Source organism: Mastigoproctus giganteus, chromosome 8, assembly GCF_048544385.1.
Source record: "Mastigoproctus giganteus isolate SK-2022 chromosome 8, ASM4854438v1, whole genome shotgun sequence".
NCBI lineage: Eukaryota > Metazoa > Arthropoda > Arachnida > Uropygi > Thelyphonidae > Mastigoproctus > Mastigoproctus giganteus.
Genome location: NC_143582.1, coordinates 19,186,911 through 19,213,653, shown reverse-complemented (window position 1 = coordinate 19,213,653; position 26,743 = coordinate 19,186,911). Strand labels below are relative to the sequence as shown.

Genomic DNA, 26,743 nt, shown 5'->3' with positions numbered 1-26,743 from the left:
TGTAGAAAACAATCATCCAATAAATCCACAGAAGTCTTGCTAGTGTATGAGTGACCAAACCACAAGTTCCAGTCGTCTATATCTAGGATGTTACAATCCCTCATTATAATTGGAATAGTTGGCCAGTAAATCAGATTGATTTACTGGCCAACTATTTCTCTGTAGTATTGTTCGTTGAACTCATCAAAGTCATTAGGCCTATACACACTCCTACTCTCAATTTTGATTTCCCAGTGCTTATGTCACACCAAACTGACTCGACACTGCGCTGTCCAGCGATGTTGACTGGCTGTACCGCCTTGGATTTTATGTGTTTCTTAACTAATAGCATAACCCCTCCTCCCTTCCTATACTGTCTATCCTTTCTGTACACATTGCACTCCCCAAATTCCAATTCTGCATTTCTAATATCTGTGTAACACCACATCTCTGATATCACAACAATATCTGCCTTTGATGTCTTGACCAACACTTCATATTCTTCAAATTTATTTATTAAACTTCTAGCATTGGTATACCTGCACCTATTCTTATTCTTAGTTACCCTAACACATCCCATATACCCACCCGTTTCATGATGACTGCCATCAGTCCCTCAAATCCCCAGCAGCCCTTGCTCCAGGCTGCTTACTCTAATAGAAGTAGTGCAAGAATCACCTTCACCTCTGCCAGCGGCTACTTTTAACCTCTTATTCTGTGAATACCCCCAAGCTAGCAGTTTTACCGACCCACCTAACACTGCCTCGATAGCATCAGCAAATATTCTTGCACCCTTTCTATTTAAGTGTATCCCATCCTTGTAGAAGCAGTCTCTCCTGTTAACAAGAGACAACACGGGATTGGATAATGTTTGCCACCATACTTGCTAGATCTGAATCCCTTGGACTATTTTCTATGGAATTCCAGAAGGGTCTACAGGAATAATCCACATACTGCCAAATAATCTAAAAGTGAAATTCACAGTTGCAGAGGGCATCTCTGAAGAAATACTGACTGCACTTATGATAACCTTCAATTGATGCCTGTAAATCGTCTTGAATGCACAGAGATCACATGTTGAATATGTTTTTTCTTGAATAATAAATTCCTATGTCTTATTTATTTAATCCAAACTCAGAGACCAATGCCGACATGATACATAAAAAAAAAAGTAGGCATTAAAACTGTTGCATCTTTTCTTGATGATCCTATAGATTAGATTATTATTATTCCTCAATGCAATGCTTTGGCTACAGCATTTATCAAAAATTTTGACAGATTTAAATGTGCCAAACAGACTTACGCCTTTCGTCTACTGGTTCGAAATCCCACGGGCTCATTTGTTCCCTTTCGCCATTATCCCACTTGACTAGGAAACACTGAAACATAGAATCTGGATGCATTTCATTGAGTGGCTTGTGCTCTTCTACTGTTCCAAGCCACCAGGCATTATCAATGGCAGATCTAAACCGATCACCTGTAAACAGCAAAAAGAAATTATTTTTTTATATACACAAAAAATTACATGTATATGTAATTATTTTAGTAATACAAAACAATAAAAAGTTTCTTGAATGGAACTACTTTCTGTATAAGGGAAGACAATTGGAAGAAAATAAAATTATTAACATAGAAATCTGACTTAAAAACCTAAAAGAAAAAAAAAAAAAAAAATCCATTTCTATTCATGATATTTTGTTTGACATGCAGAATTTAATATGGAAGGCCAATATATTTGGCACGTAATTTTTTTAAATGGAAATAGAGAGGAAACATCCTAGGTGTTAGAAAGTAATTGGCATACTTTCTCCTAAAAGAATGCACACTATACTATACCTGTTAATTCAGCACAATTATCTGTAGTTTACACGCATAACTGTTTTTGCAGACTACTGTATTTTGACAAAACTCTGATATTTTATTATTATTATTAGCTATATGGTGCAAGGAAGCCTGAGGCTTATGCTGCACCAGCCAAAACAAATTCCCGAGTTACCCTGAGATAGAAAGAGAGAGAGAGAGAGAGAGAGACAATAAGTAGAAAGGAATCACCAAGATAGAGAGGAAAGATGATATCCAGCTCAGAACCCTAGGTGTGCCAAGCCTATACTCACCAGATGTGAGCCCCTGGGGTGATATATTCTTCATTATATCAGAAATTGTGTGAGGCAGTTGTTAATAAACTGTTATTTTGGTCACTTGTATAAAGAGGAGTAAGTAACTATCCAATAAAGCTGTTATAAGCTGAAAGGAAAGTACGGAATCAGCCCTAATCTGAAGCAGTCAAGTTAATTTTGTATAGATATGCCAATGCATACTGCAGTATTCTTTAAAAAGGACACAAGGACACTTGGATTTTATGTGAGAACTTTAAAACATGTTATGACCACATACTGCATTAACATTAGTAAAGGCACATGATGCAAGAAAGCAAGCTTATATAGCATCAGCCAAAAAAAAAAAAAAAAAAAATCTCTTCTCATTTCACCCATCCACTCACTCCAATGTTTATCTAGTTCTGCCTTGAATCTGTTCAAGCTATCAACTTCTACAATGACAGATGGAAGTTTGTTCCAGCAATCAACCACCCGATGGCTAAAGGCAAACTTCCGCACATCTATCCTACAACTGTCTTTCCTCAATTCGAATTTATGCCCTCGCAGGTGATTATTCTGAGCAAGAGGAAGAATCTCATCAGCATTGAGCATGCTCAAACCATTCAAAGCTTTATACACCTCAATCAGATCACCTCGCAGGTGCCTAGTCTCCAGACACTGTAATTTGCAAAACTTAAGCTTTTATTTGTAATAGCAACCCTTTGTTCCATTCACTAATCTTGTTGCCCTTCTCTGTGCTTGTTCCAACAGCTCTACATCCTTCTTAAAATGAGGCCTCCAGGCCACACCTTGAGATTTCAGTACTCAAGGTGTGGCCTAATCATTGCCTTATACAAGGGTATAATCACCTACTTATCCCTGCTAGAAAAATTCCTGTATATCACTGACAAGACACCATGAGCTACTCTTGCAGACCGTCTGCACCGCTCAGAAAACTTCATATCTACCTGCACAATTACCCCATGTCCCTTTCACTCTACCTCTGTAGTGTAGTACCACACAGTTGATATGTTACTCTGGGGTTACTGCTTCCCATATGCAGAACTTTACATTTGTCAATGTTAAACTTCAGTTGCCACCTCTCAGAACATCTACTGAACTTTTCTAGATCCTGTTGTAGTAGCACACTGTCATTAGTGTGATTAACAACCCTGCTGACCTTTGTATAGTCTGCGAACTCAGATTAACCCTGATATACCATCATCAATATCATTAATAAATACAGAAAACAACAGTGCACCCTGGGTACTCCACTTATAACATTAGTCCATGAATAGCAGTGTCAATTGATTATCACTCTCTGTCTTCTCCAATTCAACCATCCCTTTATCCATAGCAGCAATTTGCCTCCAATGCCACACTGCTCCAATTTGTGCAGCAGTCTTCCAGGTTCAAAAGCCTTTCTTAAATCCAAATATATGATATCAAAATTATTCTTTGTATCCAGTTACTTTGTGAGCACATCATAGTATCCAATCAAATTGGTAAGACAAGACATTCCCCTTAACAAACCCATGCTGTGTCTGAATTATTGCTGCAATCTTGTCTAGATGATCCTGCAATGCATCTTTAACCAGTGCCTCTATTAATTTCCCTGGAACAGAAGTTAAACTAACAGGTCTGTAATTACTTGTGTCGCCCTTTGATCCTCCTTTGTGAATTGGGGCCACATTTGCACATCTCAAGTCCATGGGTACCTTCCCCTGAATCCAAGTAAGCTCTTCATAATTATGGCTAAGGATTTGCTTACAGTCAGTCCTCGTATAGCACGATAGTTGTGTTCCTGGAAACCCTTGTGCAATGCAAAATCGTGCAATATAAACAACAGGCCCTATGGGAATAATAGGGTTAGATGCCGACCACCCAAGATTGAACACATTTGTAACCAAAACATTACCAAACAATAAATAATCATAATAAAATACTTAGGTATTTTATTACGACTATTACGTAATAAAACATTGCTAATGCTTTTGCTTCTATCGTAAGCAAACTTGTTTTTTGTTTGATTTTCCATCCAAACAGCCGTTCCATCTATTCCAATTCTTTGTGTCTTAATCTAATGGATTTTAATTACACTTTGAGTTGTTCCTGCTATGAAAGTTGTTTTTATTTTCTCTGCATTCTTTGTAATTCTCGACGTTGCCTCATTTAGGTCTGCAGCACATGCAATATCACATGGTCTTTCATTTCACTTAAAGCGTTTCACAATTTCATATTTTTTCTCTATCGACAGAGGCGGACTGGCCATAAGCCTTACCGGGGAAACCCCGGTGGGCCGGAGGCCGGTGTGATTTTGGCCATAAACACTAGTATGCGGCCACTATAATTCCCAGGTAAGAATTTTTGACCCAGTCCGCCTCTGTTTATTGATATTGCTTTTCTTTTTCTCTCTGAATCTGCAGTGTCTTTGCCAGGACGCTTCCTTTTCACACCTTTTAAGTATTTTACTCATTTTTTGGAAATAAAGCACAATTACAAAACGAGGAGGCACGCTTGATACACATAAACCAAACTGCGCGCATGTAGCAACTGAATAAACAACACCGTAAAGGCAGAGATACACTATTAACACCTCACATTTTACTAAAGCACATTTCTAAAGGTTACTACCATAAAACAATAAAAACGATTTCCAGTTGCGTTTCTGCTAGTGAAATCTGTTATAAACTGGTAGTAAACTTGATCTAATTGCATTTGCGATATACCGATAGCTGGAATTGTGTTGGTTTTTACGTTATTATGGTGAAATTTGTTTCCCCTTCACTGATATAAAAAATATAAATACATTTTCAGAATCTTCTCTTCTTTCCTATCGTGTTGCGTTTGGCTGGGGTGATTCTACGTTCGACTGCCATTTCTTGTAAACACAAAGGCAAATTGTGCATAAGCGAATTTGGTTCGTGTTATATAAGATATCGTTCTCCTATTTATAAATCGTGTATGATTGAATTCGTGTAGTGTAAACACGTGTTATACAAGGACTGACTGTACTTCCTTTGCTGCCTCCTTTAATATAACTGAATAGATCCCATCTACCCCAGGTGCCTTTCTTATGCTTATCTTCAACAATTTCTCCTACACTTTGCTCTCAGTTATTACAAAATCATCTAGCTCACTGCCAGAGTTTAATTCAGCATTTACTAAACTTGCTGCCAAAGCACACGAGGATTAAATTTATCCCAAGTCCGGAAAATATTTCTTGTTTTACAACTATCTTGCTCATTTAGCTGTGACTTATATCTTTCAGCTGTGACTTATATCTTATATTTTTAATAGAGACAGATAAGACAAGAATAATCTTGTCTTAGCTTTCTCTGTTAAAATTTTTAACTTTGATTTTCATGAAGTTCTCACTGAAGTTCAGTACAGGTAGTTCTTGACTTTACAAGTTCATTCGTTCCTAGTGCATGCTCATAAAGCGAGAATTTATTTCCCACAGACATAATGTTAAAAATAGGGGTTACGTTATCGACAATGAAATTAGTTAGCTAATTAGTTTATGTTTAAACAATGATTGATTTATCCAAAGAAATGAAAATGTAGCCTGTAAAATCAAACAAATTATAATAATAGAGAAATTATTTATGACTTACAAATGTTAAAGAATGTTTATTCTTCATCATCATCGACTTGTTGATCACTCATTGTTGGCTCAGCACTCGTTGGTTTGTTGCATAAGGATTTGTCTTCTTCAGAAATGCTTCAAGAGGTGTTTGTTTCAAAGATAATCTTCTCTTTCAATTATAAATTTCATGATTGCATAAAAAATTATAATTTTTTAATGGAACACATAAATTGCAACTAACATGATTCGATGTGGAGTACGAGGTTTACGAAGCTTTAAAAAAAAGGAATGAAGAGAAGATTCTGAAAATTTGTTTTTTATACGATTGAAGATTTCAGTGAAGGGGAAACACATTTTACCATAATAACGTAAAAACCCACAATATTCCAGCTATCAGTATTATTGCAAACGCAATAAGATAATTAGATGCACTAAGAGAAAAGCCCAATAAACTGGAAAGTGCAAATTGTTTTTTATTGTTTTATGGTAGTGACCTCCAGAAATGCGCTTTAGAGAAATATCACAAAGGCGTTCAAAATTGATTTTTATAACGGAACATATAATAACGATGAAAGTGTAGTGCATTTTAATGATTTGAACTGGTAACTAATACAGTTTACAAACCACACTCACGACTTTTTATATAGCTTTAAGGTCATGCTCATGACCTTAAAAATGAAATTTTAGAGAGATGAATAGCTTAGTTATACAGCGAAAATTTCAACTTCCGAGATCTTGAAACAAATTACCAAAAAACATTGTGTTAATGGGTTCACATTATGATACGATGGTGTCTCTGGAACTGATTAATATCATAAAGTGGGGTACACTGTATTGTATAGCTATGTACGTGGTTTGGATGCAGTATTTATGAATGTTTAACATTCATTTTTTGCAATTAATGCTCATATTTTCGATTTTGTTGATACTTGGGGAAAAAGAAAAAAAAAAAAAAAATACAAAAAAAAAACTTGTAAACTCGGGAGCTCATGAAGCGAGAACTGCCTGTATTATCATAAAGTATACTTTACATATAAAGAGTTTATGTATAAAGTCTGAAAATTTACTACCAAAATGAAAATCTCTCTCTCTCTCTCTCTCTTCCTCTCTCCCCCCCCATTCTGGGAGCAGGATATCAGTCAATAAAACTCTTACATTTTTAAAATAAGAAATTTAATAAATATGCATAATAATAAATATAAACTGATTTTACATAAAAATCAAATTTTCTAATTGGTATGTAAGCTTATCTTAACATTAATATAATTTCGTCAGAAATTACATTAATGCTAAACTAATTTTGTTTCTCATGTCTCATTAATAATAGTGATTGTGGCACCTTTAGTTTATTTTGCCATATCACTTACTAATTCTTCAGTAAGAAATTCTCTCTAATTGTAAAATTAAATTTTTCTCAGAATTATAAATACATATATATCTGTGCATTTCTAACAAATTTATTTAAACAGAAAAGTTTTTATGTATTGGCAGTGTTCAAAATTTTTTCACTTTTTCTGATCCTACCTGGCTTCCAATTATGTCGCATGGCCTGATCATAAGTTTGTCTAAGGACAACAAAATCAATAACATCAGCCATATCATGATACTTAATGACAAATGCATCTCCAAGTTCACCAGAAGGGCTCAGGATTGCCATTTTTAAGCAGCACAAACGAGGAGGACGGATCTCATATTTAATATCCAAAATTTTCACAATCTCTTGTTCCTGGAGAGGAGTGAGAAAGGCAATTTATTAATGAAAATATTTAGAGATATAAAGGCAAAAAAGAATACATTTTCTAGGGCAGATGGTAGTATACTTTTTTAAACGTGTATTTGATTCCAACATACATAATATGGTGGAACTGTTCTAAATATTGAATAACTCAGTCAACAAAATGTTGATAACTAAAGGAATTATTAAAAGCAATCAATATCTATTATCATCTGTTTTCAACCAGAGCTGCTGCTATAAAAAAGCAAACATGAAAAAATGGGTGCCTAAGCAATTTTACTCAGTGACTAGACTGACATGGGCAGTACACAGAGAAAACAATGGCATTTTACCTCTTTTTTTTTAAGTGATTAACATTATCAAAGATTTTCCACTCTTTAATAAGATTATGAAAGCAGCCATTGTTAAAAATATAGACAGATATTATTAAAAATTATATAAATCAGGAAAGTATGTCATCTGGCAAAACAGGTAATTATATATCATAAAGAGAAGAAATATACTACTCTAAAGTTTTTTTGCTGTGTTTATATGTTCTAAAAGCACTTTTTTCTCCTCTTCCAATTCTTAAATCATAATCCATTTTTTATACTTATTCTGCACTGAAAATAATTTTTAAAATAAAAATGAATAAGTAAAAACTATACAAACAGTTTAAATCTTAATGTTTCAAACATTAAGATTAACTACAGATATCATTACAAGTTATATATAATCTGTGGAAAATATTACATTATATGAACGGCACAAGAAAATAAACATAGTATCTAACATTACTCAAGATACAGTTTTTAAAATAATTGTTCAAACTTTGTATCTAGTTGAACAATGTTAAATATCATGTTCATTTATTTTGCTTTTAATTTAAATTTGATGTTCTCCAGACTGGTATTGCTGGTATTACATTGCTTCTATTACATTGTTTCAACTGGTATTGCTGGTAGCAATACCAGTTGAAACAATGTAATTTAAACTGTTTGTGAGTCATTTTTTACCGATTCAGTTTTATTAGGAAATTTATTTTCAATGCAGGACAAGATTACTAAACACTTTTGCATCCTGGGAACAATTTTTGTCAAAATAGCATTGACACATTTAAAAAGGCCAAATAATTAATGTGGCTTACAAAAACAAGCATTGAAATATTAATGGAATAAAAAAAAACACAAATAAAAAAAAAAAAAAAACCTTAATTGGTACAAAGTACTGTTTCTTGTTTCTGTCAGCCAACATTATCATTTTTATTTAAAATAAGTAATAAAAAAGCAACTGTAACCTTGCTATTCACATAAAAACATTCAAATGAAATGCAAATAATATTCCCAAACTTATACTAGTTTGTGATTTATCACTCTGTAAATAAATAGTTTTCTCTAGATATGTGAAGAAAGTGTGAATGTCTGGTTAATGCAAACAAAAACTAGAAAAACAAATCAAATGCATCTGCTTTTCTGATGGTTTGGTTTTCAACCAGAACTTCCATGTCTATAAAGTGAGGATTTTTCTAGTTTTTATTAATGTTAAGTTTTCATGATATTTAAGTTTCTTTCAAAAGCATCTGCTGTTGAAAAAAACTCAAGAAAGATATCAATGTGTGCTAGCTTGTGAATTTATTTATTCTATTGTGAGTATTATTTAAAAAAAAAATATATATATATATATACATATATATATATATATATATATACAAGGTGATTCACTAACAGTGTGACAAACTTGCAGGAGGTGTAGGGGGCACAAAGACGAATCGGAATCACATAGCATTGCAGGGTCCAAAATGCCTTCGTCATGCGGTAGAGGACGTTGAACGGGAGGTCGCATGAACAGCGATCCTGCTGGAAGTCAGCATTTGGGAACCGGTTCCCGAGGCAGTAGGATGGACGAGTATTCAAACATTGAACTGGCTGACATGCACCTCGTGTATGGAGCTGCGGACTGTAACAGGCGCACCGCTCTGTGCTTGTACCAGGAATGTTTCCCGCACAGGCATGCTCCTCATCATATGATTTTCGCACGCGTGCACAGAAGGTTACATGAGACTGGTTGTTTCACGAGAGGTACCATGAATCGAGAGCAAACGACAAGGATGCCAGACAATGAGGAGAACGTCCTACGTCTTGCAGAAGGCAATCTGAGTATGAGTACTCGAGCCAACGATTGGGTATTTCTCAATCCACTGTATGGAGGATACTGTCAACAAACCAAATGAGTTCATACCATCTGCAACACATCCAATCATTGGAGCCTGCGGATTATCCACTCCGGAGGACTTTTGCTAGTTGGTTTCTTCAACAGAAACGGTTCGCAAATGCTGACTTCCAGCGGGATCGCTGTTCACGCGACCTCCCGTTCAACATCCTCTACTGCATGACGAAGGCATTTCAGACCCTGCAATACTATGTGATTCCGATTCGTCTTTGTGCCCCCTACACCTCCTGCAAGTTTGTCGCACTGGTAGCGAATCACCCTGTATAGGTATTCCCGACTTCATAAGTTAATTCATTCCTAGCGTGAGCTTGTAAAGCGAAAACTCACAAGTGGGAATTTTTTTTCCCATTGTCATAATGTTAAATCAGGGGTTGAGTTCCAAACAATGAAATGTGACCATAATAATGTTAAATAAAGGTCAGCAAAACAATAGTTTATGCTTAAACAATGATTTATTTAGCCAAAGAAATGAAAACATATTCTTTAAAATCAAGCAAATTATAATAATAAACAAATTATTTATGTCATACAAATGTTAATGAATGTTTATTCCTCATCATCATCGACTAAATGCGGCTCGTTGATGGTCCTTCACTCATTGGTTTGTTGAAAGCACTAGGAGTTGTTTTCTTCTTCAGAAATGCTTCAAAAGTAGTGTATTTTGAAGACAGTCTTCTCTTTTCTTTAGAAATTTCATGACAGCATGCATAAGCATATTTTTTAAATCTGTAGCAACTTTACTAGTGCGCTCGAAATTTGAATCTTGTGACTATAAAATCTCGATTGCTTTTTCAATGTGTTCAAAAGCTTCATCAAGCCCCTTGAGAATTAAAGAACGAACAGTAGTTTCATCTGTTAAATCTTCTTTTTCCTCATCTTCTTCAAATTTTGCCATTTCAAGATTTCAGAGCTCTCCATGTGTGTTTGAAGCAGATCAGTGATGTTAGTTGTGGAAACTCAAGCTGCAGCTGGTTAGCAATATTCACGACTGCTTCTATTTCATTTTGTATAATCTCTGCTGGTTCTTGAAATCCTTCAAAATTATCAATAAAATGATGATAGAGTTTATTCCAAATACCATGTTCTTCACAATAATTTTGTCCCAGGTTTGTTTTTTATTTTGATTGCATCTAAAATTTTTTTTTTTTTTTTTTATATAAACCCCAAATACGAGGTATCAGAACCAATAGTACTTAGTACCGTGCTTGGGTTGGAGGTTGAGAAAACGAAAGAAGATATTTATTTACATTAGACTTTAACTTCTGTAGGCTGTAATTTTCAGGAAATACATATGAAGGAAGGTTGTTCCAGAAAACGGCAGTTGAATGAATAAACGAGGAAGATGAAAAGTTGAGTTTGGATTTGGACAGTAAATGGATTTTGGCTGGTGGCGGCACGTGTTTGGACTGTTCTGAAAGAGAGCGGGAATTATAGAAGCCAATTCAGAAGAACAGTGCCCATGGAAGTATCTGTAGAAGAGGCATGCAGAAGAAACAGTACGTCTATAAGACAGCGAATGGAGAGACTTTGTTAAAGATGAATCATAATTAACCTAACTGCCCTCTTCTGAATGGAATCAAGAAGCCCGAGAGAGGATTTGGGGGCACTACCCCAGATGTGGGAACAATATTCCATGGCAAGGCGGATTTGCGATTTATACAGAGTGAGAAGCTGTTTGGAAGAAAAGTAACACAGAGAGCGAACGAGAAAACCAAGTTTTTTAGATGCAGAGGAAGCAATATTTGTAATGTGCTTGTGCCAAGAGAGATTAGAAGTCAGGGTAATCCCCAAAAGAGATATATCATATTGCCTAGAAATCGGAGTGTCACCAAATATAAGCATAGGAGCAGAAGAATCCTTTTTGCGAGATATAAGACAAGACTGAGTTTTAGAAGTGTTGAAATCAACTAAGTTGTCTTTGCCCCACTGGAGAATTACCTGAAGATCGGCATTTAAGGAATTGGTAGCAGATTTTTGAGAAGTTGAAGCTGATTGAGCAGGACAAGGCTTCTCAAAATGGAAAGTGGAATGCAATGTGTTATCATCGGCAAAACTGTGGATAGGATTTCCAGTCAATGGAAGAAGGTCATTAATATACAAGAAGAAAGAAGTGGGGGAAAGAACTGAACCTTGGGGGACACCGGCATTAGTGGAGAAGTTAGAAGACAGAGAGCCATCTACCATCACCCTCAGTGAGCGATCAGAGAGAAAACTGGATAACCAATTACTAAAAACAGTTGGCAAACCATAAGATGGAAGCTTGTTTAGAAGACCTTTATGCCAAATACGATCAAAAGCCTTTGAGATGTCCAGAGCAACTACTTGTGTTTCACTGAACCTTTCCATTGAATTAGTCCATAAATGGTAACATAAACCAAAATATGACCAGTGCATTTTCACTGACGGAATTCATACTGGCGATCGTTGATCAGACGGAAGGTTTCTAGGTAGTTTAAGAGTTAGCGGTTAATTGATTTCTCCATTACTTTAGAAAGAGTAGAAGTAATTGCAATGGGACGATAACTGGAGATTAGTCACCCTTTTTAGGAACTGGATGGATATGAGCAAATTTCCAAGCAGAAGGAAAAACACCTTTGGAATAAGAAAGTGAAAAAAGGCGGTAAAGAATAGGAGTAAGTTCAGGAGCACAGGTTTTGAGAACAAGTGGAGAAATACCATCAGGACCTGGAGCTTTCTTAGCATCAAGATTCGTCAAAATCCTTCTAACATCCTTTTGACGGAAGACCACAGGAGGCATTGAATGGAACGTGTTGGGAATGGTGGGAGGTGTTTTACCAAGATCATTAATACATGAGTTGGAAGAAAAATGGGATGCTAGCAGGTCAGCTTTATCCTTGGCTGAAGTGACAACAGAACCACCTGGTTTGGACAGAGGTCGGAGCAGAGATGGGCAAAAGTTGCGGCCAATAGCTTTGGCAAGAGACCAGAATGCTCGGCTACCATTAGGGGGCAAGAAGCAAGTTTTCTACTGTTATTGTTATTTTTGGTTTTTAGGAGCATTAGCAATTAAGGCCATATTGCTCCGGGATATGCGGTGGTCATTCTCTGACCTTTCCGCATCTTCTGTATCTGGTGGTGACGGGCTTGAACCCTGGTCTAATCAAGAAGCATGTGCTACGCACTGCTGCTCCTTCCCACTTGGCTACGGAGGCGCCTAATGTTTTCTACTCTTAGCCTGTTCAAATTCTAGTTTGGATTGATTAATAACTGCTTTACAATTGTTGCGAGCTTCGGTGTACGCAGAAAATTAAACTGGAGAATTAGAAACAAGCCAATTACAATATGCAACATTCTTCTCTTGCACAGCCTTAGCACATTTATTGGAAAATCAAGGTTTGGTTAAAGTGACAACAGAACCATCTGGTTTGGAGAGAGGTGGGAGCAGAGCTGGGCAAAAGTTGCGGCCAATAGCTTTGGCAAGAGAACAGAATACTCGGCTACCATTAGGGCAAGAAGGAAGTTTTCTACTCTTTGCCTGTTCAAACTCTAGTTTGGATTGATTAATAACTGCTTTACAATTATTGCGAGCTTTGGTGTACGCAGAAAATGAAACTGGAGAATTAGAAACAAGCCAATTACGAAATGCAACATTCTTCTCTTGAACAGCCTTAGCACATTTATTGGAAAACCAAGGTTTAGATAAAGGATGAGATTTTAAAGTGGAGTGTGGGATAAAGGATTCCATTCCTGCAAGAATAATTTCACTGACACGATCTGAGCAAATGTCATCAGAAGTTTTGAAACGGTAATCCGACAAGGAAAAGAAGTCCCGCAGGTCATCCCATTTTGCATTCTTGTAATGCCAAATAACACGAGGTTCGGAATAGCCATGAGATAAAGGTTTGATTGGAGAAGAGAATCACCAAGTTGTGATCTGAAGTGCCTAAAGGACCTCTCACTTCGACTGTGTACTTAGAAGGGTTGTTTGTGAGAAAAAGATCAAGCGTATTGGCTGTATATTAGGATTGTCCGGTATTTTTGTAGGTAAATGAACAATCTGTGCAAGGTCATTAGTAATTTCAAAAGCCTCAGCATCTCGACCAGCTGGGTCGGTGTGACTAGAAAACGAAAGCCAGCTGGAGTTGTGAACATTAAAATCACCAAGGAAAATTATCTCACTGTTAGGAAAGTTGGACTGGAGAAAGTCAAGTTGCAAAGAGAGGAAGTCAAAGAGCTCCAAGTGATTAGTGGAGTTGGGAGAATGGTAGAGACAACAGATGAATTTGACACAATGAGGTAGAGAGATTTTAAGCCAGAGAAGATCAAAGAGAGGAGATTCCAAACTGCCAAGTCTCTGAAAGGGAATATCAGAACGGACATATGCATAAGTACCACCTTTGAGGCGAAAGGAATCATACAGCAAATAATTTGGGCATCTGAGATGAGCAGTAGATGAATCAACCGATAACTGAGATTCTGTCAGAAAAAGTACGTGGGGTTTGGCAGACTGAAAGTGGAAATGGACATCGTTGAGATTAGAATTGAGACCACGTATATTTGTGAAATGAATTAGGAAGTGCTTGGAAGGATTAGATCTTTTCGCAGATAAGCTTGACCTATTAGTTTGACAATTCATGGTGTATTCAATAATAAGAAAAAGTGGGTGGGACATGCTGTATGAAGTAATGAAATTTTTGGATATGGCATACACATGGTAAGAATATACCAGGTCCTTGACATAACGTGGCCTTGACAATGCTCCCCGCATACACACTACTCGGACTCCCGCCAGTCACTATCTGGTAGAGTAGATTATACAAGATTATACACTAGCTGATCCGGAAACCTCCTAGAGAGTTATCAATAGGTTCGGTCCAGTGTACAAACTAGCGGCCGGCCTGCGAACACTGTGTAGAGCTATACCCTCGAAATGTAAGGAATATTGGATCTCGCCACGATGTTTATCATAACCTCAAAAGTCATCAATCATACTGCATGATGGAAGAGATAGGGAAGGTTGACCGGAACTTAGCTCTAGAGACTAAACATGGATTCCATCACTTCAAGCCTCCAATAAGCAAAGTGGTGGTATTGCACCGGTTGATGAGAGTCACCTACCACCTAGTATTGCCTGGTGACATAGAGGGGCGGCATTCCTTCATGTTGTGTGAGTGCCACACCTCGACCCCTGCTTATGTTGGTTCATTCCTGGGTGGTCACCCACCATGTACTTGTGCATGGAGGTTATACCCAGGATTACTAACAGTCCCACCATCGTGAAGGTGCAAGCAGAGGATCTGGCTGCCACAGACTGTCCGGATTTCGCCGAAATTGGGTACACTTCAATTGAGTGTCACCCGAATATCAGTTCCATGAGCGTTTTAGACTCCCAGGTAGCAAGTACAGCTTGTCTGGCATATCTGAGAGAATGTCTATGACAACCTGAAGGACCATATGGAATTTTTTTCAAAATTCTTTAAGAGTTGGGCTTCCCTCCTTATCTCTGCCTGAACAAATAAACACATGCACAGTAGTAACGTATTGTATAGCAAGTGCATGGTTTGAAATGCCGTATTTATGATGTTTAGCATTTATTTATTGCAATTAATGTTCATATTTTTGATTCTGTTGATACTTGATATTTAAAAAAAAAAAGAACTCGTAAAGTGGGAACTACCTGTAAACCTATATTTTAATCACTAGGTGTGATTAAAAAGTTCAGGGACTGGTTTTGTATCCTGAATTGCAACATAATAGTAAGTTTCAACTTGTTGTAAAATGTTCAGCAACTTATCTAGGCATAGTAACAAATGAATCACCTGCTTATCTGCAGGTTTAATATCTTACAAGAGTGAGTGATTAAAAGAAGGCATTTTATGTGTTTAATCACATTTTAAAATTAGTGATTTTATGAGTTGTTGTTTGTTATTTGGTTTTTAGGAGCATTAGCAACTAAGGCCATATTGCTCTGGGAATATGCAGTGGTCATTCCCTGACCTTTCCGCATCCTCCGTATTTGGTGGTGATGGGCTCGAACCCCAGTCTAATCAAGAAGCGTGTGCTACGCACTGCTGCTCCTTCCCACCTGGCTACGGAGGCGCTGATTTTATGAGTGGAACTGAGCAGCAAACTTGCATTTAAATTTTGTTTGAAATTAGGGAAAAGAAAGCCACAAAATGTTAAAACAGCTCATGGTCCTTGAGGTTGTCACAGACATTCTCTCAGATATGCCAGACAAGCTGTACTTGCTATCTGGGAGTCTAAAACGCTGATGGAACTGATATTCGGGTGACACTCAAGTCAAGTGGACCCAATTTCGGCGAAGTCTGGACGGTCTGTGACAACCAAATCCTCTGCTTGCACCTTCACGATGGTGGGACTGTTAGTAATCCTGGGTATAACCTCCATGCACAAGTACATGGTGGGTGACCACCCAGGTGTGAACCAACGTAAGCAGGGGTCGAGGTGTGGCGCCCACACCACATGGAGGAACGTCACCCCTCTATGTTACCAGGCAGTACTAGGTGGTAGATGACTCTCATCAACCGGTGAAATACCACCACTTTGCTTATTGGAGGCTTGAAATGGTGGAACCCATGTTTAGTCTCTAGAGCTAAGTTCCGGTCAACCTTTCCCTATCTCTTCCATCATGCAGTATGATTGATGACTTTTGAGGTTATGATGAACATCGTGGCGAGATCCAATATTCCTTACATTTCGAGGGTACAGCTCTAAAACGGTGTTCGCAGGCCGGCCGCTAGTTAGTACACCGGACTGAACCTATTGGTAACTCTCTAGGAAACTTCCGGATCAGCTAGTGTATAATCTTGCTGCCTATACTCTGCCAGATAGTGACTGGAGGGAGTCCGAGTAGTGTGTATGCGGGGAGCATTGTCGAGGCCACGTTATGTCAAGGATCTGGGTATATTCTTACCACATGTACGCCATATCCAAAAATTTCATTACTTCATACAGCATGTCCCACCTACTTTTTCTTACTATTGAATACACCATGAATTGTCAAACTAATAGAGCAAGCTTATCTGCGAAAAGATCTAAACCTCCCAAGGACTTCCTAATTCATTTCACAAATATACGTGGTCTCAATTCTAATCTCAACGATGTCCATTTCCACTTGCAGTCTGCCAAACCCCATGTACTTTTTCTGACAGAATCTCAGTTATCGGTTGATTCATCTACTGCTCATCTCAGATGCCCAAATTATTTGCTGTATGATTCCTTTCGCCTCAAAGGTGGTACTTGTGCATATGTCCGTTCTGATATTCCCTGTCAGAGACTTGGCAATTTGGAATCTCCTCTCTTTGATCTTCTCTGGCTTAAAATCTCTCTACCTCATTGTGTCAAATTCATCTGTTGTCTCTACCGTTCTCCCAACTCCACTAATCACTTGGAGCTCTTTGACTTCCTCTCTTTGCAACTTGACTTTCTCCAGTCCAACTTTCCTAATAGTGAAGTAATTTTCCTTGGTGATTTTAATGTTCACAACTCCAGCTGGCTTCCGTTTTCTAGTCACACCGACCCAGCAGGTCGAGATGCTGAGGCTTTTGCAATTACTAATGACCTAGCACAGATTGTTCATTTACCTACAAGAATACCGGACAATCCTAATCATACAGCCAATACGCTTGATCTTTTTCTCACAAACAACCCTTCTAAGTACACGGTCGAAGTGAGAGGTCCTTTAGGCACTTCAGATCACAACTTGGTGATTGTCTCTTCTCCAATGGAACCTTTATCTCATGGCTATTCCCAACCACGTGTTGTTTGGCATTACAAGAATGCAAAATGGGATGACCTGCGAGACTTCTTTTCCTCGGTCGGATTACTGTTTCAAAACTTCTGATGTCAACGTTTGCTCAGATCGTGTCAGTGAAATTATTCTTGCAGGAATGGAATCCTTTATCCCACACTCCACTTTAAAATCTCGTCCTTTATCTAAACCTTGGTTTTCCAATAAATGTGCTAAGGCTGTCCAAGAGAAGAATGTTGCATATCGTAATTGGCTTGTTTCTAATTCTTCAGTTTCATTTTCTGCCTACACCAAAGCTCGCAACAGTTGTAAAGCAGTTATTAACCAGTCCAAACTAGAGTTTGAACAGGCTAAGAGTAGAAAACTTGCTTCTTTCTACCCTGATGGTAGCCGAGCATTCTGGTCTCTTGCCAAAGCTATTGGCCGCAACTTTTGCCCATCTTTGCTCCCACCTCTGTCCAAACCAGATGGTTCTGTTGCCACTTCAGCCAAGGATAAAGCTGACCTGCTAGCATCCCATTTTTCTTCCAGCTCATGTATTAATGATCTTGGTAAAAAACCTCCCACCATTCCCAACACGCTCCATTCAATGCCTCCTGTGGTCTTCCGTCAAAAGGATATCAGAAGGATTTTGATGAATCTTGATGCTAAGAAAGCTCCAGGTCCTGATGGTATTTCTTCACTTGTTCTCAAAACCTGTGCTCCTGAACTTACTCCTATTCTTTGCCGCCTTTTTTCACTTTCTTATTCCAAAGGTGTTTTTCCTTCTGCTTGGAAATTTGCTCATATCCAGCCAGTTCCTAAAAAGGGTGACAAATCCCTCTCATCCAATTATCGTCCCATTGCAATTACTTCTACTCTTTCTAAAGTAATGGAGAAATCAATTAACCGCCAACTCTTAAACTACCTAGAAACCTTCCGTCTGATCAATGATCACCAGTATGGATTCCGTCAGTGTCGATCCACTGGAGATATTCTGGCTTATGTTACCCATTTATGGACTAATTCAATGGAAAGGTTCGGTGAAACACAAGTAGTTGCTCTTGACATCTCAAAGGCTTTTGATCGTGTTTGGCATAAAGGTCTTCTAAACAAGCTTCCATCTTATGGTTTGCCAACTGTTTTTAGTAATTGGTTATCCAGTTTTCTCTCTGATCGCTCACTGAGGGTGATGGTAGATGGCTCTCTGTCTTCTAACTTCTCCACTAATGCCGGTGTCCACCAAGGTTCAGTTCTTTCCCCCACTCTTTTCCTCTTGTATATCAATGACCTTCTTCCATTGACTGAAAATCCTATCCATAGTTTTGCCGATGATAGCACATTGCATTCAACTTTCCATTTTGAGAAACCTTGTCCTGCTCAATTAGCTTCAACTTCTCGAAAATCTGCTACCAATTCCTTAAATGCCGATCTTCAGGTAATTCTCCAGTGGGGCAAAGACAACTTAGTTGATTTCAACCCTTCTAAAACTCAGTCTTGTCTTATGTCTCGCAAAAAGGATTCTTCTGCTCCTATACTTATCTTTAGTGACACTCCGATTTCTAGGCAAAATGATATATCTCTTTTGGGGATTACCCTGACTTCTAATCTCTCTTGGCACAAGCACATTACAAATATTGCTTCCTCTGCATCTAAAAAACTTGGTTTTCTCTTTCGCTCTCGGCGTTACTTTTCTTCCAAACAGCTGCTCACTCTGTATAAATCGCAAATTCGCCCTGCCATAGAATATTGTTCCCATATCTGGGGTGGTGCCCCCAAAACCTCTCTCCGGCTTCTTGATTCCATTCAGAAGAGGGCAGTTAGGTTAATTAATGATTCATCTCTAACAGAGTCTCTCCACTCGCTTTCTCATAGACGCACTGTTTCTGCTGCATGCCTCTTCTACAGATACTTCCATGGGCACTGTTCTTCTGAATTGGCTTCTATAATTCCTGCTCTCTCTTTCAAAACAGTCCGAACACGTGCCGCCACCAGCCAACATCCATTTACTGTCCAACTTCAAACCCACAGAACCAACTTTTCATCTTCCTCATTTATTCATTCAACTGCCGTTTTCTGGAACAACCTTCCTTGATACGTATTTCCTGAAAATTACAATCTACAGAAGTTCAAGTCCAATGTCAACAAATATCTTCTTTCGTCTTCTTAACCTCAAACCCAAGCACGGTACTAAGTACTATAGGTTCTAATACCTCTCGTGTTTGGGGTTCACATAAAAAAAAAAAAAAAAAAAAAATGGAGAAGATGTCATGTGCCGTTTGAAGACTTTTCGGCGGTTTGTAAAGTTCTGGCAATCCTTTGAATTCGAAATCCTTTGATTCCAACTGCTCATGTTCATGATCTGATTGGGAGTGATCAATATTTAACTATCTACAAAGTTTCTGGTGAAATTAGCATTTCTTGTGAGACATCAATTTTAACATGATTTGGGAATATGAAGTGTTTCAGCCAAGTTTGTGCCATGCTTCCTCATTGATGAGCACAGAGAGAAGACTTATCACATGTCAGAATCTTTGTTGATGTGCTGTTGCTTTGCTTCTTCCATCATTACTGGTAACAAACATTGGGGTGTAGATATGATCTGGTAAACAATAGCTCCATCCTTTCAACGAAAGACCATCTTCTCAAAGATCCAAAAAAAAAAAGCAAGGCAATCAATCTCAAACAAATGTAAAGATCATGCTTATTATATTTTTTGACACATAAAGCACCCTCATTATAAATTTGTGCCACATGGTCAAACAGTGAATCAGGAGTGCTACAAAACAGTTCTACAGTGATTGTGCAACCTGTTTGGAGCAAATAGTTGGAAAGTGGACTTTGCTTTTTATTCAAAGATTTCCCCCCCCCCCCCCCCAAAGTACCCATATTGTAGTCACCCACCTGGTACATACTTACTAGATTTAGTTCACTGTGATTTTTCCCACAAGCTTAAAGCCCCCCTTGAAAAGATCACAGATCTGCAATGACTGCAAGGAAATGATTCAGCATGTGACATGAGAACTATTGGCAATTCTGAAAGAAGTCTAACAGGAAGACTTCCATAAGTATTGGAATTTGTTTATACAAGATCAAGGAAACTATTTTGAGGAGATCCATCCAAATAAATCATGCATTTTATGTGACCTCCCTGCCACACACAAATTTAAGGGAGTAAGGTTAGGTAAGTGTAGCAGCTATTGTAAAGGGATATTCTGAACGATCTACCAGTCACTGTACTCTGTATTTAAAAAGTCAAAACACATCTGCTGATATATCTTCCAATAGCTTCCACAAATAGTTCAGTTCAGCCATTCCTGAAAACCTTGCTGGTAAAAAAACATAAGGGCCAAAAATAAGTTATATATCTCTTTGATTCTCAGAAACAAAGAGATATAACTACTATAAATCATATGTGGCTTTTATTTAGCCCAAGTATAAGTATTATAGTATAAGTAAGAGTCAATAATTCCATTTTTTTTTTTATGAAATATTTTTAACCAGAAACATGGTTGAGAAATTGAGGATTATGTGTAGATTACAAAATGAGCCACTGACAGAAGTTTCTGTGTTTATTCATATCTCGTGGCAACAATTCTTGTACAGACATACTGTGAAATGGGTACAGTTGCTGATTATGTAACATCATCCATACAGTCGTAAATGAAACATTTATGTGACCTGACAACCTTCTGGTACTTGTACAGTACAAAGTATTATTATTATTTTTAAAATTTTTTGCCACTTTATATTGTATTGTAATTTATAAACAATGTTTAATGTCTTAGAAACAAAGAGATATATGTTTATAGGAATACATTCTTATTTTTAGTTGTAGAATATGCTTTTACATTTATTCCATGCAACTTTCGACTTGTCTTTGAACAACAATTGTTCAAAGACAAGCTTAACTTATTCTCAAGAATAGGCAAGGCTTACAAAGTCTACAACATTTTGTAAACCAAATGTAATTTTTTAAAAATTGAGTAACAATACTTTTTCTCATTTAAAAAGATTCAGATTATTAACAAAAATCAAAGTATAATTACAGACCTTATGTCTGATAACAGAAATGATCAGTTCAACATGACTAGTAATAAGACAATGAAAATATTTGAATTTATCTTCATTCATTTGAAGAGTAGTAAGAAAAAGGGAAAAAACCCAGCAGAATATGATAATTAAGGAGTGCTATTAGCTAATAGTCTTAAAATTTCTCTAAAACAAATGAATAAACTAATATCCATTTTAACATATCATTTGGGATCAAATCAGCCAGTTAGCTACTTATCAAGATTTCTTCAGTGATTTTTCAGCACATCAAGCTTTAAAGGCCTATACTGGGTTCATTTCTGAATATTTCAGTTTTTTTTTTTTATTGGTTACCAAATGAAACTCAGTACATTAAGTAAATAATGCAGTCCAAGTTCTTGTTCCTTCTCTCTCTCTCTCTCTCTCTCCTCCCAGTAACCTTTAAGGGGATGTGTAAAAGACAAAGTATATGATGAAATACTAATCAAACAGTGAAATACATCCATAAAACTACTTCTCATCGAAGCAAGCTAAACAAAACAGGTGCATTAAATATATTTTTTAAAAAATTAATGGATACAATTCATATAAAGTATAAATTCATACAATCCATATAAAGTATTCATAAAGTTAATATTATGAATACTTTATATAAGGAGCTCTTTTGAAATTATTAGTTACATATAATTAGTTACAAAACATCTCATAAGTAAGATCATGTGCTTCCTCACTGCTATCAATTAATATAAAAATTACATATAAAACATACCCTAATATTCAGCCTTCTCCACGGTTGATTTTTCGTATTTATATCATAAATCTTGGACTTTCGCACTGCTTGGCAATACAGTTCGTGACCTTGTCTGAAGTACACTACTTCATCTCCAATTTGTGGAACATAGGGTGCTTTATGTGGCATCACATCAGTAAGCCATTCTGGGGGTCGATACTCACCTGGAAGTTCCTTAACTCTTCCCTAAAAAGTAAACAAAAATACAAAACCAATGACTATATTCATACAAATTACACAAAATATATTTGTGATAATTTTTTTTTTTTTTTTACTTCTACCATAAGAATAATCCATCAATATTTCTTTTCTTTTATACAGTTTAAACATAAATGAAGATTACAGAAAACAATTGATTTTTATGAAGATTAGCAAAAGGAAAATTCCTGCCAAGGGGAATGATATCATAAAATCCAAATACTGATTGTGAGAAGGTCAACTTAACAGCACATGTTTCTGTGATTGGTATGTAACATGGCATGCAATTACCTGCTGGAGGAGGCCATTAATGTAAAATAAACAAAAAGCAAATTTGTTCTTCATGGAAAATAGTATATTATATAGTATCCCACTCCCAAAGAGTTGCAAAATGTATAGGATACCACCAGGGTCGCTGTGAACCTATGTGCCACCAGTAAGCAAAATCAAATTTGCCGCCCCAAAATATTTGGATTAAAAAATAAAAAAGGTGCAAATAATTATTATTAATTTATTGAAAAAGAAAAGAATTACAACATATCTCACATGTAATATAATGAAACAACAAACAAAAATAACAAGATCATTTAATTCTAAATCACAGTTAATTGTACCCACAATCATAAAATCTTCTCTTCTTAGGATTTATTCCGTTATTACAATGGTTCTCCTCAATCTAACATTGAAAAGTCATTCCTTTATTCTTTTTTTCCATTTTCTTCTATCTTCCCAATCTCCATCCACTAGTCCTCTTCTATTCATGGCTGCTCTCACACCTTCTATCCAAGTCCTTCTTGGTCTTCCTCTCCTTTTCCTTCTCCATGGCATCCATTCCATGGCTTCTCTGGGCAATCTGTCATCCTCCATTCTCTTCACATGGCCAAACCACTCCAATCTTTTCTCCTCTATTTTATTAATGATGGTTTTTGTACATTCGTTATATTCCTTATTACATAATTTCTAACTTTTTCAGTCCTAGACTTTCTTGCTGATCTTTGCCAAAAATCCATCTCAACGGCCAGCAGTTTATTTTTTTGTCTTTTAGTTAAGGTTCAAATCTCACATCCATATAATAAAACACTTTGTAATATTGCATTATATATTTGATGTTTAGTTTTGTTAATAATAGTTTTATTCCACAGCACAAAATTAAGCATTCCTATGACCTTTCTACCTTCACCCAGTGTTCTCTCAATTTCCTGCACAGATGATCCATCAGCCTGGATAATTGCACCCAGGTATTTAAATTGCTAAATTGATTTTGATGGAATACAGTTTTCACCTGTATTCCATCAAAATCCAGAATCTTCCCACTTGGATTCATGTACTCTGTCTTATTAAAATTAACTGTCAGTCCCCATGTTTTGTATTCCTCCAGTAATTTTCTGCTCATGTAGTTTACATCATCATCGTCCTGTGCTACCACAACTTGGTTGTCTGCAAACAATAGACTGTAAAGGTACTTATTTTGACCAAGGGGAACACCTTCCAGGTACAGCTTAAACAAAGTAGGTGATAAACAGCATCCTTGAAATAGTCCTTTGGAAGTTTTAAATTTTATTGATATTTCTGAACCAATTTTTATACAGCATGTATTGTTTTTGTAGATTCTTCCAATGATTTCAATTAATGGCTGGCTTATTGACATTGTTTTCATAGCCTTCCACAGAAGATTTCTTGGCACATTATCATACACTTTCTATAAGTCTATGAACAGCATACCTACATCTTGGTTTGTAGCCTGACATTTTTACAGAATTTGCTTAACAGTGAATAAATGGTCTATACATGAAGGTCCAGTCAAAAAGGCACACTTTCCCTCAGAAATATCAAGCTCTAGTTCCAGTTTTGATTTTATCACTTTTCCAAATAGTTAGCAATAGAGCTCATAACACAGATTCCTCTATAGTTGGAGCATCTTCTTCTGTCACCTTTCTTGAAAATTGATGTAATGTATCCAATTGTCATTTCATCTGGTATTTCTTCACCATCGCATAATTTGTTGAACAATCAAGTTAGTAGATTTATAACTTTCCGACTTACATATTTAAGCAGCTCCATGTTAATTCCACCTGGGCCTGGTACGTTTCCATTTTTTGTCATTTTTATTTCCACTTCCACTTCTTTAATTTGGATGTTCAATCCTTTTTCCATGACAACTGTCTCTGTTTCAGTTTCTCTAAATTCTTCTCTTCCTTTATTCATTAGCTGTTCATAATAACTGACCCATTCCTCCAGATCTATCATTTCCAGTCTAGCATTTTGTTTATGAGGTTTCCTTAAGCTCTTCAATACTCTCCACGCCTCTGCAGATCTTGTACATCCTAGTTTGCTGTTCACCCCGGAACGAGTCATCTATCCCAGGACTCGTTCTTTGCCTTGATGACTTTATATTTTTCTGTGAACTTCACTTTTTGAGCTTTGCCATCTTTGGTATGCGTCCTTTTTCTCTTTTATTAATTCCTTAATTTCCATGTTCAGCAATCATTTTGTTTCATCTTTTGAGATTTTCCTATTGCCTCTTCAGCAATTTTTACCTTTAGGTTTCATCTAATTCTTGGTCTAATCTTTGTTCATACAAGCCCCTAGTGCGCTCATCTTTTAGTGAGTCCACATTGAATCTTTCGGCATCAAGCTGTTTCCTCCTCTTAAGGTCTTTCTTCCTTTTCTCCTTCCTTTTTTTTGGCACATCCATGGGAATGACAGCGTAGCCTTCACCAAAAAGTGATCAGGCCCTAACATCACAGACAAAAATTGTGCTTTGCTGTTTAGTAATCAGCCGACCGGGCTAGCTGGGTGGGTAAAGTGCCTGCCTGGCAACCCAAAGGTCGTGGCTTCGAATCCCACCTTGGGCTTGGATCAGAGTAAATGCAAAAACTTTGGGAGGTGCACTATGGCCACAGAAGCCAATGCGCCAACAACTAACAAAAAAAAAGAAAAAAAAAGAAAGAGTTTAGTAATCATATAATTTTGATTTTAGTCCTTTTATTTCTTGGAACCATGTGAACTTATGAATGTCCCTATGTTGGAGGAAGGCATTACTAATCCTCAGCTTATATTGGGAGCAAAGTTCTATCAGTCTCTCTCCGTTATCATTCTTTACATTTTCTCAGTGTCTTCCCACCACTTCATTGTCTGCAGCTTGTCCCACTCTGGAGTTTAAATCCTCCATTATGACTATCTCTCTCTGCAACATAGAATCGCTTCTATTACTTCTCTCAGATTTTCCCAGAAATCTTCTTTAATATCTGTAGGAATGATTTATTGATAAAATAATACTAAATAGTATACTGAATAAAATGCTACAATAAAAACTGTAAAATAAAATAATAATTTACCAAAAACTGATTTGCTATAAAACAAATAAAAATGAATTGGTGAATTTAAAATACATTAAAAATTATAAATTCAAAAGCGATAAAACACCATTGAAGCTTTCGGGGGCATCCGCCTCCTTTCTCAACAATAATGAAGTTGAAGTGACACATCCTTAAATATCAGGTGCATGTTCAACACTCCCTTCACGTGTGCTGGAACCAGAAATGGTCTGGGAGTGTGGCAAATTAAAACGTTTGTCTCTGGCAAGGACCACAGCCTCCAAAAGGGGGTGGAGCCGAACTCCCCTATCTCTATTCATACTATTGTTACCAGATGACCCTTGTTACTATTGTTACCAGATGAACCTATGCGCCCGGTCAAGGGCACATAGATTCTGGGACCACAAGTGGTTGGAGAGTTTGTGGATTGGGTCATCTGGTAACAATAGTATGAATAGAGATAGGGGAGTTCGGCTCCACCCCCTTTTGGAGGCTGTGGTCTTTGCCAGAGACAAACGTTTTAATTTGCCATGCTCCCACACCATTTCCGGTTCCAGCACATGTGAAGGGAGTGTTGAACATGCGCCTGATCAGACACGTATGCCGTGAGCCTGATATTTAAGGATGTGTCGCTTGAACTTCATTATTGTTGAGAAAAGAGGCAGATGCCCCCAAAAGCTTCAATGGTGTTTATCGCTTTTAAATTTATAATTTTTAATGTATTTTAAATTCACCAATTCATTTTTATTTGTTTTATAGCAAATCAGTTTTTGGTAAATTATTATTTTATTTTACAGTTTTTATTGTACCATTTTATTCAGTTTGGTTTGGTTTTTAATGGCGCATTGGCAGCTGTGGCCATAATGCGCCAAATCAAAAATAAAACTAACACAAAAATATTGGTCAGCCTTAGAACAGGCTACCGTGTCAAAAAGGTAAAAAAAATATAAACTTAAATCTTTGTGTATAAATTAATCGAGTGTAAAAAATTAAAAACGTCAGACATGTTGTCTCTGTCACCTAAAATCTGACCGAGTGTAAAGGGTTCAGCCAGATTACTAAAACTTCTAGAAAAAGATTGTCTAAAA

At 36.9% G+C, this 26,743-nt stretch overlaps 1 protein-coding gene across 1 annotated transcript in view; it reads right to left on the bottom strand.

The window, feature by feature from the left end:
* BRWD3 (bromodomain and WD repeat-containing protein) overlaps positions 1-26,743 on the bottom strand; it is a 279,424-nt gene that overhangs the window by 73,519 nt on the left and 179,162 nt on the right. Inside the window, exons 22-24 of the mRNA XM_090380158.1 lie at positions 22,120-22,326; positions 7,189-7,390; positions 1,283-1,456 (exon numbers count right to left, since the gene is read on the bottom strand). Coding sequence (XP_090236284.1) covers positions 1,283-1,456; positions 7,189-7,390; positions 22,120-22,326 — 583 coding nt within the window. The remainder of the gene's footprint in view (positions 1-1,282; positions 1,457-7,188; positions 7,391-22,119; positions 22,327-26,743) is intronic.